At 40.6% G+C, this 20,445-nt stretch overlaps 1 protein-coding gene across 6 annotated transcripts in view; it reads right to left on the bottom strand.

The window, feature by feature from the left end:
* RAD51B (RAD51 paralog B) overlaps positions 1–20,445 on the bottom strand; it is a 717,077-nt gene that overhangs the window by 194,169 nt on the left and 502,463 nt on the right. For all 6 annotated transcript variants that reach the window (XR_002785323.2, XM_003408521.4, XM_023546294.2 and 3 more), the window contains exon 8: positions 18,215–18,311. Coding sequence is in view for 5 of the 6 variants with exons in the window: in XM_003408521.4 (XP_003408569.3) it covers positions 18,215–18,311 (97 nt within the window). In the remaining variant the exon portion in view is untranslated. The remainder of the gene's footprint in view (positions 1–18,214; positions 18,312–20,445) is intronic.

Below are 20,445 nucleotides of genomic sequence, written 5' to 3'. Positions count from 1 at the left end.
TCATCTTGTAGAGCTGAGTATAGTGTACCAGCCAAGAGCATGGACTCTGGAGTCAGAATTTCTGGGTTTGAACCCCAACTAATCACTAGTTATGTGACCATCAGCAAGTTATATAAACGCTCTACAATTCAGTTTGTTTATAAAATGGGGAATAATTGAACCCCACAAAGTTCTTGAGATAGTACGTGCTTAGTACAACACTTGATAAATAGTAGGCAGTCAATATTATATTATTATTATAATTCTTAACAAAAGGAATGTTAAACATGTATTTATTCCCATAATGTGATTGTAGCACTTTAAAACAGTTGCTTTTTTCTCTCACCTGGTCACATTCTAACTATAAGGTGCCCCGATAAATGAGAAACTCACCTGATGCTACTCAGAAGCCTGGTGCACCAAAGAAATCTCTCCCAGGTTGATGAAGTAGGAAATTAAACCAGACCTGGCCACCCAGAACCTTGGTATGGTTAAAGCTCATCATAAAGTTCTCAGTGCCTTAAGAAATTTGGTGCTAGAAAACAACAAATGCCGGCAAGGTTGTGGGGGAATTGGAACTCTTGTCCATTGCTGATAGGATTGTATAATGGTACAACCATTATAGAAAACAGGATGGTGCTTCCTCAAAAAGCTAGAAACAGAAATACCTTATGATCCAGCAACCCCACTGCTAGGTATAGATCCTAGAAATATAAGAGCAGTAGCACAAATAGACATTTGCATACCCATGTTCACTGCAACATTATTATTCACAACAGCAAAAAGATGGAAACAACCTAAGTGCTCATTAATGGAAGAATGGATAAACAAATTGTGGCACATACATACAATGAAATACTACACAACTGTAAAGAATAATGAGGAGTCTGTGAAACATCTCATAACATGGATGCATCTGGAGGACATTATGCTAAGTGAAATAAGTCAATCACAAAAAGGGAAATATTCTATTGTTCCATTATTATAAAAAGTCAAGAATAGATATACATGCAGAAAGCAAAGTTCTTTGATGGTTACAGGGATGGGAGGGAAAGGGATGGGGAATCACTTTCTAGACAGTAAACACTTTCTAGATAGTAAGACACTTTTGGTGATGGGACAGGCAAGGTCAAATATGGGTGAAGTGAGCACAATGTGACGAAGGTAAATAAAGACACTAAGAGGTACACCAGAAAAAGGGTCAATTTCGGTAAATGCTATAACATATACAATTTTGCAACAACAGTAAAAACAACCAAAAAATGTGTGTGGTTACGTAAGTAGATATGGATACATATATGTGTACAGAAAGGCATATCTGAGTAAATGCATGTGCATGTATAGGGGTATCTGGAGGCATATGTATATATGTATTTGTATGTGTTACATATATATCCACATATATAACAAACCACATAGAGGGCACAGTCACTGAGGCTTCCTAGACATACCTAAACAACTCAAGTGATTGGCTTACTGGGTTAAAAGGCTTGGGACCATAGTCTCAGGGGACAGCTTAGTCAATTGACATAGCTTACAAAGATGATGTCCTACATCCTAGTTTGGTGAGTAGTGTCTGGGGTTTTAAAAGCTTGTGAGTGGCCATCTAAGAAACAACTATTGAAAAAGACAAATAACTCAATTAAAAAATGGGCAAAAGATATGAATAGACACTTCACTAAAGAAGACATTCAGGTAGCTAACAGATACATGAGGAAATGTTCACGATCATTAGCCATTAAAAAAATGCAGATCGAAACTACAATGAGATTTCATCTCACTCCAACAAGGCTGGCATTAATTCAAAAAACACAAAATAATAAATGTTGGAGAGGCTGTGGGGAGATTGGAACAACTCTACACTGCCGGTGGGAATGTCAAATGGTACAACCACTTTGGAAATCGATTTGGCGCTTCCTTAAAAAGCTAGAAAAAGAACTACCATACGATCCAACAATCCCACTCCTTGGACTATACCCTAGAGAAATAACAGCCTTTACATGAACAGATACATGCACACCCATGTTTATTGGAGCACTGTTTACAATAGCAAAAACATGGAAGCAACCAAGGTACCCATCAACAGATGAATGGATAAATTAAGGTATATTCACACAATGGAATACTATGCATCGATAAGGAACAGTGAAGAATCTGTGAAACATTTCATAACATGGAGGAACCTGGAAGGCATTATGCTGAGTGAAATTAGTCAGTTGCAAAAGGACAAATATTGTATAAGACCACTATTATAAGAACTTGAGAAATAGTTTAAACCGAGAAGAAAACATTCTTTTGTGGTTACGAGAGCGGGGAGGCAGGGAGGGTGGGAGAGGGGTATTCACTAATTAGATAGTAGATAAGAACGACTTTAGGTGAAGGGAAAGACAGCACACAGTACAGGGGAGGTCAGCACAATTAGACTAAACCAAAAGCAAAGAAGTTTCCTGAATAAACTGAATGCTTCAAAGGCCAGCATAGCAGGGGCAGGGGTCTGGGGACCATGGTTTCAGGGGACATCTAAGTCAATTAGCATAATAAAATCTATTAAGAAAACATTCTGCATCCCAGTTGAAGAGTGGCGTCTGGGGTCTTAAACGCTAGCAAGCAGCCATCTAAGATGCATCAATTGGTCTCGACCCACCTGGATCAAAGGAGAATGAAGAACACCAAGGACATAAGGTGATTACGAGCCCAAGAGACAGAAAGGGCCACATGAACCAGTGACTACATCATCCTGAGACCAGAAGAACTAGATGGTACCCGGCTACAACCGATGACTGCCCTGACAGGGAACACAACAGAGAACCCCTGAGGGAGCAGGACGCCAGTGGGATGCAGACCCCAAATTCTCATAAGACCAGGCTTAATGGTCTGACTGAGACTGGAAGGACCCCAGTGGTTATGGGCTCCAGACCTTCTGTTGCCCCAGGACAGGAACCATTCCCGAAGCCAACTCTTCAGACATGGATTGGACTGGACAATGGGTTGGAGAGGGATGCTGGTGAGGAGTGAGCTCCTTGGATCAGCTGGACACTTGAGACTATGCTGGCATCTCCTGTCTGGAGGGGAGATGAGAGGGTGGAGGGGGTTAGAAGCTGGCGAAAAGGACACGAAAAGAGAGAGTGGAGGGAGAGAGCAGGCTGTCTCATTACGGGGAGAGTAATTGGGAGTGTGTAGCAAGGTGTATATGGGTTTTTGGGTGAGAGACTGACTTGATTTGTAAACTTTCACTTAAAGCACAATAAAATTAAAAAAAAAAAAAAAAGAAACAACTATTGGTCTCTACTTATATGGAGCAAAAGAGAATAAATGAACTCAAAGGCACAGAAGAAACTAATCCATAGGACTAATAGCCCACATGAACCACAGCCTCTTCTAACCTGAGACCAGAAGAACTTGATGGTGCCTGGCTACCACTACCTACCATTCTGACCAGGGACACAAAAGAAGGTCCCAGACAGAATGGAAGAAAAATGTAGAAAAAAACTCAAATTCCTTAATAAGGCCAGACCTTCTGGACTGATAGAGACTAGAGGAACCCCTGAGACTATGTCCCTAAGATAACCTTTGAACATGGAATTGAACCTATTTCTGCAGGTCACCTGTCAGCCAGATAAAGATAGGCTTATAAAATAAACGGTAGTACCCATGAGTAATGTGCTGCCTTAAACAATGAACTACATGAGATCAAATGGTTGACATTTACCCAAAAGCTAAGGTGAGAAGGCAAGGAGGGGAAGAGAAACTAGATCAATGGAAACAGAACAAACAGAATGGAAATAATGAGAATGCTGACACATTGTAAAAATTGTAACCAATGACACGGAGCAATGAAAATTGTGAAAGGGAAACCTGATTTGCTGTGCAAACTTGTACCTAAAACACACACAAAAAATTAAGTGTGTATATATATATGTATTAAAAAAACACGTATATATATATATACATATATATATGTAATGTATATACCAAAAAACCAAACCCATTGCCACTGAGTCAATTCCGACTCATAGCGACCCTAGAGGACAGAGTAGACCTGCCCCATAGGGTTTCTAAAGAGCGACTGGTAGATTTGAACTGCCAAGTTTTTTGTTAGCAGCCAAATCACTGAACCACTGCATCACCAGGACCATATATACATATATATATATATATAATGAAACATTGTTTTATTTTTTTATTTAGCAGTTCTTTATTATAAATGATGCCTGTTTTCCATTCATGATGTTAAAATTTCTTTTTGAAATAAATTTAATTAGATACAAAAATTATAATAATAATAAAAAAAAGAACCAAAGAAGACACTCAGGTGGCTAACAGACACATGAAGAAAATGCTTGCAATCACTAGCCCTTAGAGAAATGCAAATCAAAATTACTATGAGATACCATCTCACCCCGACATTACCAGCATGAATCAAAAAAACAGAAAATAAAAAATGTTGGAGAGATTTTGGGGAGACTGGAACTCTTATGCACTGCTTGTGGGAATGAAAAATGGTACAACCATTTTGGAAAACGATATGGTGCTTCCTTAAAAAGCTAGAAATAGGAATACCATACGATCCAGCAATCCCATTCCTAGGAATATATCCTAGAGAAATAAGAGCTGTCACACAAGTAGACATATGCACACATATATTCATTGCAGCATTATTCACAACAGAAGAAAGGTGGAAACAACCTAAGTAGCCATCAACAGATGAAAGGATAAACTATGGTACATATACACAATAGAATACTACAAAACAATAAAGAACAATGATGAATCTGCAAAACACCTCACAACATGGATGAATCTGGAGGGCATTATGCTGAGTGAAATAAGTCAATCACAAAAGGACAAATACTGTATGAGACCACTGTTGTAAACATTCATGAAAAGGTTTGCACACAGAAAGAAATAGTCTTTGGTAGTTATGAGGGAGGAGAGGGATGGGGAGGGAAAAACACCAACTAGACAACAGATAAGGGGTAATTTGGTGAAGGGTAAGACAGTATACAATACTGGGTAAGTCAGCACAACTTGACCAAGGCAAAGTCACAGAAGTTTCATAGACACACCCAAACTCCCTGAAGAACCGAATTACTGGGCTGAGGGGGCTGGGGATCATGGTCTTGGGGGAGATCTAGCTCAACTGGTATAACGTAGTTTATAAAGAAAATGTTCTATATCCTACTTTGGCAAATAGCATCTGGGATCTTCAAAGCTTGTGAGCGGCTATCTAAGATTCTCCACTGGTCCCACCCTGTCTGGAGCAGGGGGAATGAAGAAAACCAAAGACACAAGGGAAAGATTAGTCTAAAGGACTAATGGTCCATAACTACAACAGCCTCCACCAGACTGAGTCCAGCACAACTAGACAGTATCTGGCCACCACCACCGACTGCTCTGACAGGGATCACAATAGAGGGTCCCGGACAGAGTTGGAAAAAATGTAGAACAAAATCCAAAATCACAAAAAAAGACCAGACTTACTGGTCTGACAGAGATTGGAGAAACCCCAGGAGTAGGGCCCCCGGACATTCTTTTAACGCAGTACCAAAGTCACCCCTGAGGTTTACCGTTCAGCCAAAGATTAGACAGGCCCATAAAACAAACAATAATACACGTTGCTCAACCATGTATACGGGAGTAAATGGGCACACCAGCCCAGGGGCAAGGACGAGAAGGCAAGAGGGGACAGGAAAGCTGGATGAATGGGGAACCCAAGGCGGAGAAGGGGAGAGTGTTGACACATCACAGAGTTGGCAACAACTGTCACAAAACGACATGTGTATTAATTGCTTAATGAAAAACTAATTTGCTCTTTAAAACTTCATCTAAATCACAATTAAAAAAAAAAGAAAGAAAAAGAAATTAGGTCCTATCCCCACCCAAAAGTGATTCCCTCCATCCTTCTAACCTGCAAACTGCTGCCTGAGAAATCTCTTTGAATTACAAAATGATCTTGTCACTTTCTGCTTCAATGGCTCCCCATTACCCTCAGGAAAAAATTCAAACTGGTGAGCATGGTGGAAAAGATCTTTCACAATCTAGCTCTGGCTAGCCCTCCAAAATGATTCTCACCACTCCCCTCCATGACAGCCTTAATGGACCACTCACATGTCTTCCATAGCCCTCTCTGCCTCTTTTATTACATGGGGTTTTGCCTCTGCCAGGAGCACCTTTCCCTCCTCCTTCTCCTTTTGGGGACTATTACCAATACTTCAAGATCCAGCTCAAGTGTCACCTTGCTGAAAAGCCATCTTAAAGAGCCCTCAGCCCCAACCCAGGACATCTATGTTCTCCCCCAGCAATATCCTGAACCTATCACTACCATGGCCGCCCCCCCCCCACACTTTTTTTACTTGTCCATCACGGTTCCCAAACCACCTTGTTGGCAGCTCCCCAAAGAACAGAAACTGTGGCTTTTGTCTCTGTATCCCTAGCACTTGCCAAGCACAGGACCTAGTACATAGTAAAAAAAAAAAAAATGGTGCCCAATAAATATCCTTATTCTATATCAGACTAAAGGACTTCAGTCACTATCTTTGTGTAAATGTGGAAGATTTCTCCTTCAAAAGCTGAGTGATCAGTCTCCTTTTCTTTCCTTTCTGACACTTCCCAGTGCTGCCTGTTGTTATTCATCACCCGCAGTCAGTTCAGGTACAAAATTAAAGCTGACTGTACTTTGAAGGAATTTTGGAGTATATACCATGCATGGTGAGAAAAATCACAACGGTGGTTCATGCTTCTCTTAGGTGAATGCAGGTCTAAAGCCTTGAATAATTCTTTTGTAGCTGTAGGTGCCTCATTCATTTGTCAAATATTTATTGAGCAACTACTACGTGCCAGGCACTATATGAGGCTCTGAGGATCCAGAAACATACAAAATACACAAAAATTTCCGTCTTCAAGGTGCTTACATTCTAATGGCCCTTAAGACAAGATTTTCTTGCTGGTTTACCTTAATTTTCTACTCTCCAGTCAAAGGACAAGCTCTTTCCCTCTGCCCATGATTGGTCCCTGGAGGAGAAGGTTCTTCCCGACTGGGCCTTGGATCCATCCCTTGGGCTCTGGAAGCCGTTTATTCACTGATGTTTGCCTCCTGGTCTGGAGCTCTCTTGCAGGCATGTTCTCCTTGTCATTCAACTCAGAATCAATTTATTTTGACATTTTCCTAGCCTCTAAAACTCCTGCCCAATGGAGAATCTCTATGGCTGGAAGTGATAATGCCAGGAGCTTGGATTTTCTTGCCACCTTTCATGGGTCTAACAGATGGGAGTATGGTTAAGAAAGTCAATATCATACCCTAAAAAGGCCTTATTGTCTTCCATTAAAACACAAGATTCACTTCTCTCCACACACATTTCCATTTAACTCATAAAACTCATGATGGTAGGGAGTAGTTTTGTTCCAGCATCTTGTAAATTATGGAAAGGATGTAACTTACAGATCTAGTTCCCCAATGTATATATTTCAGTTATTCAGCTGCCATTTTGGAGTCTCTGGCTTATCTTGTCTTAAGCATTTGATAAGTGATAGCTGAGCATAAGATATAGGCTGTGCTAATGTACCTCTGTCATATGCCTCTGCGTGTGAGGTAACTTATATACAGTCAATTTTAGGCCTTATTCTCATAGGATAATACTAGTTTAGAGTAAGTAGTTACTTCTGGACAAATAAGAGAGACTTTTCTCTACGCTGAAGAGAAATTCTAGGGCTAGTTGTAGTTATAAAGAACATTAGATCAAAGGGGAGCCAGATGGTTATCTGGGGCTGGAAAGAAAATGTTTAAAAACTTTTTTTTTTTTTTTTTAATTACATTGGCTTAAAGGCATAGACAAGCAAGAGAGAGATAATAACAAATAAGCTGATCTGAAAGGGGAGGAAGTTCAGAACGGACGTGACTGAAGAGATTGATAGAAGTACACAAACCTACTTAGCAAGCTTATAATAATACCTACTCAGTTGGACAAAACCCTTCAACTAGATGTTATGCCGCGGCACTTGCCTTATTGGTGTTCCCTTCTAAAGGAATCTGCCCTCTCTACATAACCCTTATAAAGGGAAAACTGCCCAAGCCCAAAGACCTTGTAAGAAAGCATAGGTGTACTAGCCATGTTCTTTACCATGTGACCTTCTCCTGGGTTGGTCATGGCTACTGGACAAAAGGACAACCCATCCACAAAAAGACCTGGTATGAAATGGTAAATTGGACCAATCAGATCATAAAGACAAGATCAGTACTATGGAAAGCCAAGGCAGATATGAAAGAAATTAAGAGAATGCCTGAGGTTTTAACCTTTCCAATTCCCATGTGATCTGGCTATATATGTGATCTGGCTACACATTGCCAGGAGAATTCCAACTGTAACTTTACCGAAGGGCTTAGTGGATAAAAATGTAAGTTCTGGAGCCAGACTCCCTGGGTTGAAATATTGGCTCTGCCACTAATTAATTGTGTTGTTTTCTAAGTCCCAGCTCCTTCATCTATAAAATGGGATGATTAATATCCACCTCAGTAGGTTGCTGTGAGGATTAAATGTGATAACAGATGTACAAGCTAGGCACACAATATATTGTCCAGAAATGTTAGCTGGTATTTAAAAGGCCTGCCTTGTTTTAAGCTAATTTGAGTGGTTTTCTGTTTCTTGCTACCAAAAGGGCCCTGAAGTTGTAACTACTCCATACCAGACTTGAGACAAAGCATACAGACAACACCACCGGTGACCCAAGAGGCGCATGGCTACCATGAGTACTAAAGATGAAGTTACCCTTTTACATGTCTATCTCTCTCATTAGGACACAGGCTCCTTGAGAGTGGGGATGGAGGCACATTCTCTTGGTATTTCTGGTGCACAGATAGGGGCTCACTGAATAAAACAGTAGCTCTCAAAGTGTGCTCTCCAAACTAGCAGTATCAGCAACCCCTGAGAATTTGTTAGAAATGAAAATCATCAGGCTTTTCCCAGACCTACTAGAACTCCAGCACTGGGACCCAGCAATTTGTAGGCTGATAAATGCTCCAGGTGATTCTGACGCCTGTTAAAGTTCGAGATCACTGGAATAGAGATTCTGGTGTTGAAAAATAACCACTCCATATCCTTGACTGAAGAACAGCCCTACTCTGTCTTGGGAGATCATCCGTCTTCTGTGATTGAGCATGTGGCTTTGGAAGGGATGCATACGGAACTCTAAAGGAGGAAGGAGAAACATTTCTAGCCAGCCAAAATAGCTTCATCAATCACATCGATCAAGGGGACGATGTGTTACTGATGGATTATCCTCACATTCTTGTCACAGGGGCTTCAGGAAAAATCATAAACTCCCTAACATGGCACGCCAGATGTCCATGACCTGCGCTGCTTTCTTAAGTCTCATCTGTCGCCATTCTCCTACATGCTCCCTGCCCTTTCAGTCATAAGGAACCATTGGTGGTTCTTCAAATAACTATGCTCTTGCTACCATATCTTTGGAAATAATACACCCTCTACCTAGAATGCCATTCTTCCATCAGTACCTGGTATATAATGGGCACCCCAAGTCCCTAAATACTCAGTGAGTTAATTATCTCCCTATGTTCAATTTCCTCATCCCCTGAGTCACCTAACACATCTATCTATAGTCATCAAACTGCACAGTTATGATCATTTCAGTACAGTCTAAACTCAATTTTAGCGTTCAAAGTCTCACCTCAAACTTCCAGATTTATCGCATATGGCTTACCTTTATTTACCCCAAGCCCCATTCAAATGGGACTCTTTTGCCCTTTCCACACATCGTGAATTTTCGTCCTACCCAGATCAGATATTTACGGAGTGTCCTCCAGGAAATAGGGTACACAAAAGTGATCAAGACAAAGTTCCTGCCTTGAGGATATTATATGTAAGCAAAGGAGGCAGACAATAAACCCATAAGCAAATAAATTTATAATACAAGGTCAGGGAGTGATTTATAATTTATAATACAAAGGCGATGAAGGAAAATAAAGCAGAGTTAGGGAACAGATGAAATTGACTTGAGGGACAACAGGTTTTTTGTTTTTTCTTTTGTAGTGAACAGAGAAGAATGGGATGAGGTAGGGGTACTATTTTAGATGGGGGGGTGAAGGAAGACCTCTCTGAGAAATGACACTTGAACAAGACAGAATGTAGTGGGGAAACAGGCCAAGAAATAATCTTTAGGATAGGTGCTCTAGGCAGTTAAGAACAGCAAGTACAAAAGCCCAGTGGCAAAAACAATTTGGTGAGTTTGAGGAACAAGGAAGTGGGCTGTGTAGCTAGAACAGATTTTAAGAGGTTCAGAATGATAGGAGATAAGGCCAGAAAGATAGACATGGCTCATTTTGAATTTCTTGTTGTTAGTTGCCAGCAAGTCCATTCCAACTCATCGTGGCCCCATGTGCGCAAAGGAGAAGTGCTCCATAGGGGTTTTCAAGCTGTAATCTTCCAGAAGCAGATCACTAGGCCTGTCCTCTTAGGCACCTCTGGGTGGGCTCCAACCACCAACCTCTTGGCTAGTAGTTGAGCGCTTAACTGTTTGTGCCACCCAAGGACTCCAATTTTGAACTTAATGCCTTGCTTTGGAGAATTTCCTGATCCTTACTTATCTCTGTCTATTGAAATCTTAACTATTTCAAAGGCCTATCTCTTAAGTCTTCCTCCCTAGGTTCTTTATATTCCCCTCTGCTGAAAGAGATGTTCTCCTTAAATTCTGGAGCCTTTGGTACATACCATACTTGTCTGGAAGCATTTCATACATATAGTTTTGCTTTAGAATTATTTCCAAGCTACAGTGCATACATCTTGAGGGCAGGGACAATATCTTACTCATTTCTGGATCTCCTGTAACTCTAATACAGTACACATACTAGGTGTTCCACAATTCATGGAATCATTGGGTTAGAAGGCATTTAAAAGTTGCTTCATTTAGCCAAAAAGTTTTTTTGTTTGTTTTTTTTGAGAGACCATAACACTAAAACTATGATAATATTTGCAGGAATGCAGCTAATACATAAGAAAGGTCAGTATGACTGAATGAAATACAGTTTAACCCAACTAGCATTTATTGAATGGTTTGTCAGAAAAAAAAGAAGAAAGTCAAAGCCCTAAGAGAGATGGAAACCTAGATCAGAGCTCAACTAGACCATCTTTGGGCCAGACTGTCTTAGTTGTCTTTGCTACAGTCCTATCCCAAATCCTAATAAATGTCAAATATGCCTTCTGAATCTACTTCATTCCAAATTGCAACACAAACTAAATTATTTCCTAGGACCACCCCTAAAAACCAACCATTCTTTCACTCTTTATGATCTCTCAGACCTAGAGGCCTCTCACACTTGGTATAGAATTCCCTGTGATGATGGTAAATAAGCATCTCTTCTCAGAGAATCCATCCAACCTGGAGGCCTCCAAGATCACAACTCTTAGAGTTCCTTTTCTCGGCTTTTGGCCCCGTTATCTCTGTAGTCGAGTCAAATAACAAGGCTGGCTTTGGTGTTCTCGTCCCTTCTGCCTTCTTGACACTGAGATTTTAACAGGAACATGTGCAGATCTGGGAAATTAGCCAGTAAATCCTAGATGGTAAAGAAGTCTGAGGGTGAGAAAAGAAAGGGGGGAATACTTTCGAAACATCTACCCTAGCCCTCCCACGAACCAACTCAAAGACTGTTCCCCAAAGAAAACTCTCTGGCTCTCATCTAATTTGATCTTAATGCACTTCATGCTTCAAATGCCTCGCTCTTTGGCAAACTACCACTAGCAAAACAGAGTTCCTGACCAAGAACTACTTCCTGGTGGTTGACTTTAATGTTCCCTTTCTCCTTTTGATCCCCCAGCTGTGGTTACATTGCCTGCTGGCCTCCCCACCGAAAATCCTCAACATTCCTCTCCCTTTTCAGATTTATGTCTTTTCAGGCATTTGTAGGCAGTGCCCATCTCCTCACAACTCTAGCTGGCCCACCTCACATAATATTTAAGGTTTCTTTAGCTAAGCAGCACACATACTTGGTGCTTTTAATCTTTTTACTATAAATTAGGTCTTTTGTGGCATCTGAACAGTTGCTAGAAGTAATACATGCCAGTGTGGGTATGTGTGTGCCCTTCTGAGTAGAAGCATGTGAAGTCATGTGTGTTTATATATGTCCGTGGTTTAGGAATTGCAAATTAAAAGGTCACCAGGACACTTATATATTTTCATCCGAAACTCACTCCTAAGAGGCAGCAGTGTCCAAATTTAGGATTTCATACAAGGGGCTCCAACTTCTGTCCCCGGCACCAACACCTCTCACTCACCCTGTAGACTTTGAGTAATTCCCTTCTCTCCTTCATGGTTCAGTTGTTGCTTGAGGTGGATTAAGAAATTCATCATTTCAAGACATTTTAAAATATATAGAAAGTCTAATGTTAACAATGTTGATCAGAGTTGTTAATACTATCCCTGTAGTCACATGGTGACACCTTATGTTTTCAGCCTGTGCCATCCCCATGAGAGGTGGATTTTTAAAACTCCTCCATCCATACCCATTTATTTATATGTGATCCTACCCAAGCCAGTTAACATTTAGTTTGAGATCAGGCTGAGGAGGGCCTTGGAGCTAAAGTGTGGAGAGAGTTCTGCTAACTTGACCAACCCACCCCAAAGTTTGTGCTTAATGGCTTACAAATTTGGGTAATGCAGGACAATAAATCACAACTATAATAATAAAGCTGAAAGTACACACAATTTAAGCAGAAACACCAGTGTTTTTTATCGGAAATGAAAAGAAGCCATTGATCATAGCAACTGTCTAAGATTAGCAGGGAGCCACATTTTCAAACATCCTGCAGTAAATCTAGAGCAGATCCAGCTGGAAAGCAAGAGTGGAAATAAAACTTGAAAATTCATACCATGCTTTGAAGTCCGTTTCTTTCACAACCATGGGTCCCTGATTTGCCCCAACCACTCTGAGCTGCTCTTGCTTGTTGAATTTATTTTAAAAGACACACAAGCCACGCACTTGCATATAATTTTTCAAATGGACTCCAGCTTTTTGCAAGGATCGCTTGTTAGGGAGTATAAATCCCAAAATACTTTCTCTTGCACATGAAATCAGCCATCAATTCCCCTGACTTCAACTGCAAATAGAAAGATTCCAATACTAAAACTAGAAACCACTCTTGGTTCTACTAAGTACTGCTTTTTTTCCCTTGTATTCTTTCCTTGACCTATATATACTTTCAATTTTTAGTTTTCATATGCTATGATCTATCAAAAAATATTATCACAGGTAAAAAAATACTAACATGTCAGATGCTAGAAATGCCAGGACAGCAACCTAAGAATGTCTTCCTTTCCATAAAGCCATATAGGGCTCCTGAAATGGGCCATGTCACCACACTGAAGTAACTGCAAGCTCATTAAATCATCAGAGCAAAGAAAGCTAATGGTCTAGGTTGAGTAGAGCTTCAACCTTGCACAGGGCTTATTATTAACTTACATCAATTTCACCTACAAACTATGTCCCAGTGGATGGGGACTCAGTCAGTTATTTTGCTCAAATCCCAGGTGATTACAGAAGAGGATATGGCATCTCAGGCCAGCTGGACTGTTATATTCTTTCTCTACTGTTCACAGCCTGGGCACAATCACACCCAGGGAAAAGGGATGTTCCTTACGATGGAGATCGAATGGTCCTTGGTATCTTCGAAGACCAAAGGAAGAATCAGAAAAGGCATCTAAGAAACGTGTCCTTGGCCATTGAATAGTCACAATGATCTAGCCAATGACTAGTCACTGAGCTCTGCAACAACCTAGCACACACTTGAGTTTCTGTCAACAAAACAGAACAAAACTGAAGAAGAAAATACTTCGACTCATGGTGCCTGGTCTAAAACAATGTAGGATACAGAATAAAAAATTCTGATTTTTTTTCTATAATAATTTTCACATTATAACTTTGATCAGTTTGTATAAGTCCTGAAAGTTTCATTTTCCCAACTAAATGAAATAATGTTTGTGAAACGTAGGTTTCAAATCGACAGCACATTGCACATATGAGGAGCTATTTTAATTAAATAGGGAAAATTCAATTTGCTCTCTTGTTCCTTCTCAAGGCACAAAACTCCAGGACAAGAGTAAAGTCCGGAAGTCCTTGGACTTTAAGGTCCACTTCTTTTTCTGCCATCTGTGTCTCTCCCACCTTAGAGCAGGATAATTCAACAGTGGAAAGAACTTCAATGAAGACAATTATACTGTGGACCCAAGTGGTCCACAGTATAATTAATCCGAGCATCAACCCAGTCACAAATTTAATAAGACAAAAAAAAAAAAAAGCAAGAACACCTCAGCAACACAAAACAAAGAACTCTCAACTTTACAAACACTGGGAGGGCAACAGCTGGTCAGCTGAGATTAAAGGAGCGTGAGAGAGCGCCTCCCCATCTCCTGACTTCTCCTCCCCCATAGACATCCCTACAGCCAGCCAGAGCTCGCTTTTATAGCCCTGTGCAGATGACCTTGTTCCAGCTAAGATAGGGGCTCTTTTGATCTCAGCAGGGGGATGCTCCGGGCCTGCAGCTGGCAGATATTAATATTACAGGATCTGTTGGGGTGGAAGAGATCTCTCAGTTGGGCCCGGTCACTTGTATTCCCTCCTCTGCGTCAGGGCAGAAGGGATTTCATTTCCCTGAATCAGCCCCTGCTGGGTACTCCTCTCAGGTCAGCTCAGATCATTTCATTGCTGGCTGCTTGTTCTCACTCCACAACTGTTTTTCAAGGGAGCACTGTTAAAGCAGTACCCTCTGCTCTGCAGCTGAAATCTATTAGAGGGTAGGATGGGCCCTGGGCTCACCCCATTGCTGTGTGTTTCTCACTCTCACTGGTGTGCACATCCTTCTTGTTGTGCACATGCTTGTGTGGGAGAGAGGCCAAGAGACAGACAGACAAGATCAGAAGCATATACAGCGGGAGAAAGAGACAGCAATACCAGGAGAGGAGGTATGCCAAAGTATCAGTGCTGAGATTTCTGGAGATCCTTTTTATTATGCTTTATCTATGGATATATCAGATCCAAGGTCCTTCTTCCCAGTCTGTAAATCAGAATTAAAACCTCATCAATCAGTAAATGTTCCTGATCTTCAGTCCTACTGTATGATCTTATGCTAGAGCTGGGAGAGACTTTCAAAACCAAAACCAAACCCATTGCCATCAAGTCGATCCCGACTCATAGCGACCCTATAGGACAGAGTAGAACTGCCCCATAGGGTTTCATCGGCTGATCTTTACAGGAGCAGACTGCTACATCTCCCTCCTGCAGAGTGGTTGGTGGGGTCGAGCCACTGACCTTTCGGTTTACAGTCGAGTGCTTTAACCACTGTGCTACCAGGGCTCCTTTTGAAGAGACTTTAGCAGTCTTCTATTCACCCCATCTGTCATTTAACAGAGGAAGAAACTGAGGCCCAGAGTGACGAAAAGACCTGCCCAAGATCACAGAGGTAATGACACAATGGCAAAGCTGTTATAACAAATGATTGAAACAACAACAAAGCAATTTACAGATACACAGTGACATTAACAACCATGGAATATATTCTAATAAGTATAAATGTTCTAAGAAACTTGTCCACCTGCTCACCTATATACAGAAAAGATCTAGAAAAATCAACTGCATCAATTCTTCCATGGATTTCATAATAAGGAAAAGTTGTCTAAGGATGATTTGGTAACTTTCCCATTGCTTATGAACATGACTATCATTTTCTTGTAGCAGTTATACTGGAGACCCAAAGCAATTTCCTTTGTATTTGTTTTGCTCTTCTTCTTTGGTTAAAGTAAACCAGGGAGCCAGGACAAAGAAAAGCACTATTACATCAAAAGCCAAAACCAAACCCCTTGCAATTAAGTGGATTCCAACTCATAGCGACCCTATAGGACCTAGCAGAACTGCCCCATCGGGTTTCCAAGGAGTGGCTGGTAGGTTCAAACCACTGACCTCTTGGATAGCAGCCAAGCTCTTAACCACTGTGTCACCAGGGCTCCACTATTACAAAAAAAAATCCCGTTGCCTTCGAGTTGATTCCAACTCACAGAGGCCCTATAGGACAGAGTAGAACTGCCCCATGGGGTTTCCAAGGAGCGGTTGCCAGATTCAAACTGCCGACTTTTTGGTTAGCAGCCAAGCTCTTAAGCACTACGCCATCAGGGCTCCCTAGTATTACATACTAATTTTCAAATAAAGAAATACATATGTGTGTATGTGAAATAATTCTAATACAATTTTTGGTGATGTTCATAGGTGTTTTATGTGATTCTCATGGTTAATGTTCTTCCAACATGTTTACTATGGTTTCATTCAGCATTTGTTTACCGCCTACTGTATGCCTCAAACTTTGCTAGTCACAGGGCACAACATGGATACAAAAGGAATAACACATAGTCTGTGTCCTTAAAAATCTGACAATATAGTTGGGAAAACATGAAAAGCTACTTTTTTGAGAACTTTTCTTTATATAGTTGAGCAGGTGGAGAGGCCACCAAGGATGGAGAGTGACACCAGTGTGGAGTAGAGCAGGCAAAGAGATTTAATGGAAGAGCTGTTCCTTAGTAGGACTCAAAGGATTTGGGCAGAAAAAAAAGAGGTGGAAGGGAAAAAGGGAAATGCTGTTCTAGATGGGGTGAGCTGCCTTTGTGGAGGCTTGGAGACAGGAGTGACGAGGGCAGGAGGAAAACCTGCAGAACACTTGGCACAGAAGCTTCCCTTAAGGCTGAAGAGGAAGGGAAAGGACAGACTATGAAGGGTTACAGAGTGCCAAGTTTAGTAAGTGATGTCTTAGTAACCTGGCCCACCAAAAAGAACAAAAAAATTCCCCTGATTTTAAGCATTTGTTAATTTCCATAGTGTAAATATTGCCATCTGGGCTGACTCCAAGCTAGCAAACCCCAATAATTGATTTACTGATTTTAGCCCGTTCTCGGAAAAAAACAATTCCAAAGTTTCTGAGCAGGAGAGTGACGCAGTAGAAGGAAGCCGGATTGGGGAAGTTCAATTTGGTAGTGGTGAACTGAAGACGGTAGAGGCTAGAGTTGGGATACCCATTTTGGAGTTTATTAAAATAATCCAGTTGTGAGTTTAACAAGTCAGCTGATCACAATACAAATTACAAAAAAGAGGGAGCAGAGGAAAGATATACTTGGAAAGAAGAAGCAAGACGACTTGATAACTAAAGGAGTGTGTGGAGGGAGGAGTATTAGAAGATCCAGAATTTCAGCCTGGGTAATGAGAGGAAGGATAACGCATTGCTGGGCGTGGAAAGAAGGTATAGAGCTTCTCAGAGGTCTTATAAATAAGTAATTAGTTTTCACTTGAAAGACACCACCAAAAAGCAAGAGTGTGGTCCTTGCAATTTCTGAGGCTATAATCTAGGCAGATGCCCAGAAGACCACATGAGAAGTCAGGAGCCATGCTAGGCCTAAAGTTCCCATGTATTCCATCATGAATAATTTTCAGAAATTAGAAAGTGCAGAGGGAGCTGGAGCACTTATACACATCTACCTAGGCCCACAGCATTGTGCCGTGAAATAAAGCAGACTACAACTAGAAGAACTCAGAGAAATGTCAAGTAAGAACTTTCAATAAAACTAGAAACCACCCACTGGCTCAGTGGTGTAATTCCCCTAGCTACATAAAGCTTATTGCCATCAAAACCATGGCCTGTCTGACCTTTTGTAGCATGGAAGGGTGAGAAAATTTTGCAGATTTACCAATTTGCCAAAAATTCAGAGATTTTTCTGAATCCTTCTATAAAGCCGATTGGGAATGTGACATCTCTAGCACCTGATAGCTGGTGTATACTTTTAGCCAGTCCAAAGGTACCCACAAACAGAAGGCTCAATTGCGATGTGACAATTGGTAAAGCCAACATTTGAGCATCAGTTTCAAAAATGAAGTCATGCAGCAGTACGCCAGCCCTTGTACTGAGGATCTGAAACAACCCACAGAGAGTGATGAGCCTCAAGATTGAGATGATGGATATCTCTGAGGAGGACTCGCTCAAGTGAAAAAGGGAGTTCACTTAGACAGGGCAAGGGAGTCTCTGAATATAAGGGATCAGATACTGGGAAAGGTGGCCAAGCCTAAATCACCAGGCTCCAGCTGGGTTCTCTGGCCAGAGCTTATTAGCCATATCTCCCAGCTCTCAACAGGAGGCAGAGAGGAGGTGGGGCTGTATGTCAGTGTCAAGTTTCAGCCTCTCTAGGACAGATCCCTTACCTTCAGACGGGGACAAATCATCAGCTGGAGACACCAGGTCTGCCTGAGAAGCGAGGGTTCTGCTCAGATGGGTTGTAATTTGATTCGTCAAGATAACCTGTGAACAGACAGGGAGAAGGTGGGGGAAGGGAGAAGAAAGAGAGAGAAGACTAAATTAATTATTAGAGCTATCGAGAGGCAGACTGTGGTTTAGGCAAAGGCTGATAAGTACACAGGTAGGAAAACCCCAGCTCTGACTTTCAGCAACTTTATCTTTAGGCCAGAATATCTGACAAGGCCTGTCAGTCATTCAAAACACAGAAAACTGAAGAAGCAGGCTAATTTTTCCCCCCCTGAGCTTAAACTGCTAACCAATTCTTTCTAAATGCTGAATAAATTGCAATAAAGAGGTGTTGTTATATTAGCTGAATAACAGAAGGCTAACTAGAGAGTTAAGATGCATATATACACAGCTTACCAGATGTCACCTTTTTAAAATTATATCCATAGACAAAGATATTGCTGGTGCTGAATAAAAGTAATTTAAAATTTGGATGTCTGTGGCTTCTACCCTTGTTATCTCAAAAGTCAGATTTTATTTTCCGTTTTGTAAAATAGGAACAAGGTTCATCTCCCACAGTATAATATGCTTCTTGTAAATTAGTTGAACTCTAACAAAGGAACTCCTAAAGTCTCACTGTATGTTTAAAACAAAAATTAACATAATCTTACCTATCCAAAGTTCATAATGTTAAAATTCCTGACAAGGACTCTAAAACTACACAATTCATGTGGCCTTACTGCCACACAATATTTTCACACTTGGTAGTTAAGAAACTATACTTTAAATATCCTTATTCACAAAAAATCCTTATTGTTTAGAAACCTAAAGGAAGAATAAACTACAGATTCTCTGCTGGAAAACCGTAACACGATTAACACCACAATCATTTTCCAAGGTCTGAGTGTGCCCATCAAGGATAGAAACTGTGAGCGTATCGGTCACTCTGAGGTAACTTCCCTTCTGAAAATGGCACTAGGTATTCAGTGCACAATTCACTGGAACATCCTGATGCACTGTCTTGGTTTGTCCTGAGGGTCAACTATGATTTTGTTGCCACCTTCATTTGAACAGAAATGGAAATCATCTCTGTTCTTCATTGTCCAACATTTCAGCCACACCTCTGTCACTGTCTCTTGGATGAACCAGTGACACATTATAAATCCTGTGCCAATGGCAGCTTGATTGAGGACAGAGAGGAGAGCAGGATGGCAAGGTCAGGTCTATTAACAGAGACAACTTTTCCAAGATCTTTGTGTGTCAAGAAGGCTTATATGTGCCTCCAGCAACTCTTCAGCAATGATCAGATATTGTGGCATTCACTGAGTATTTGCTTATCTTGTTATCCCCCATATTCTTTTGTATAGATACTTTTCACTTGGGCTGGTAAGAATCACATATGATAAGTCTTTAATTAAGATGAACTGAAATGGTCAAATAATAGTTTGCTTTTTTAAGAAACAAGGATTCATATTCTGGAGTGTTCATTTCCCACTTTATGATATAGGGTATGAGCTTTGGAGTTCAATAAAACTGGGTTCAGATTGTGACTCTGACTCTGCATGCCTTGCAAAAGTTATTTAAACCTCTGTACTTCTGTTGTTGATAGGTAAAATAGTATCTATCTTATAGAACTCTTATGAGAATTAAGTGAGATAATAAATATTAGGTACTTAACACAGTGTCTGGCCCATAGTAAATAGTAAATGGCAGCCACTGTTGTTGTTATTACCTCCTTCAGAAGATAATATAATATACAGGTTAATAAATTAGTATATGCCACATCCACCAATCAGTTGTAAGAGCAGTACACTAAACCATGATTTTGTACATAAGGATATACTTCGATGCCTGATCATCTCTACTGATCTCTTATTTAATTAAGTTTTATTTAAATGCAAAGAGTTTGTGTAAAAATCTCAGTTAAAAAAAGACAGCAATGATTTAAAACAAAGGCAGTAGATACTGACATTATATAATGCTCTGAAAATGCTATGTGCTGTCCTTACCAACGATCAAAATGATGTATCTGTCTGTTCCCATAAAATTATTGTGAAATTTATGAGATCTATAAATATGTTAACTATGATTTTATGAGATTCTTTGAAAAGATGGCTTGGTTAACATGAGTAAAACTCCAAAGATATGGCAACAGTCATCAGAAAAAGAAATATTTACTGAATACGCTCCA

This window comes from Loxodonta africana, chromosome 10 (genome assembly GCF_030014295.1).
Source record: "Loxodonta africana isolate mLoxAfr1 chromosome 10, mLoxAfr1.hap2, whole genome shotgun sequence".
Lineage (NCBI taxonomy): Eukaryota > Metazoa > Chordata > Mammalia > Proboscidea > Elephantidae > Loxodonta > Loxodonta africana.
This window is presented reverse-complemented; position numbering and strand designations above follow the sequence as displayed.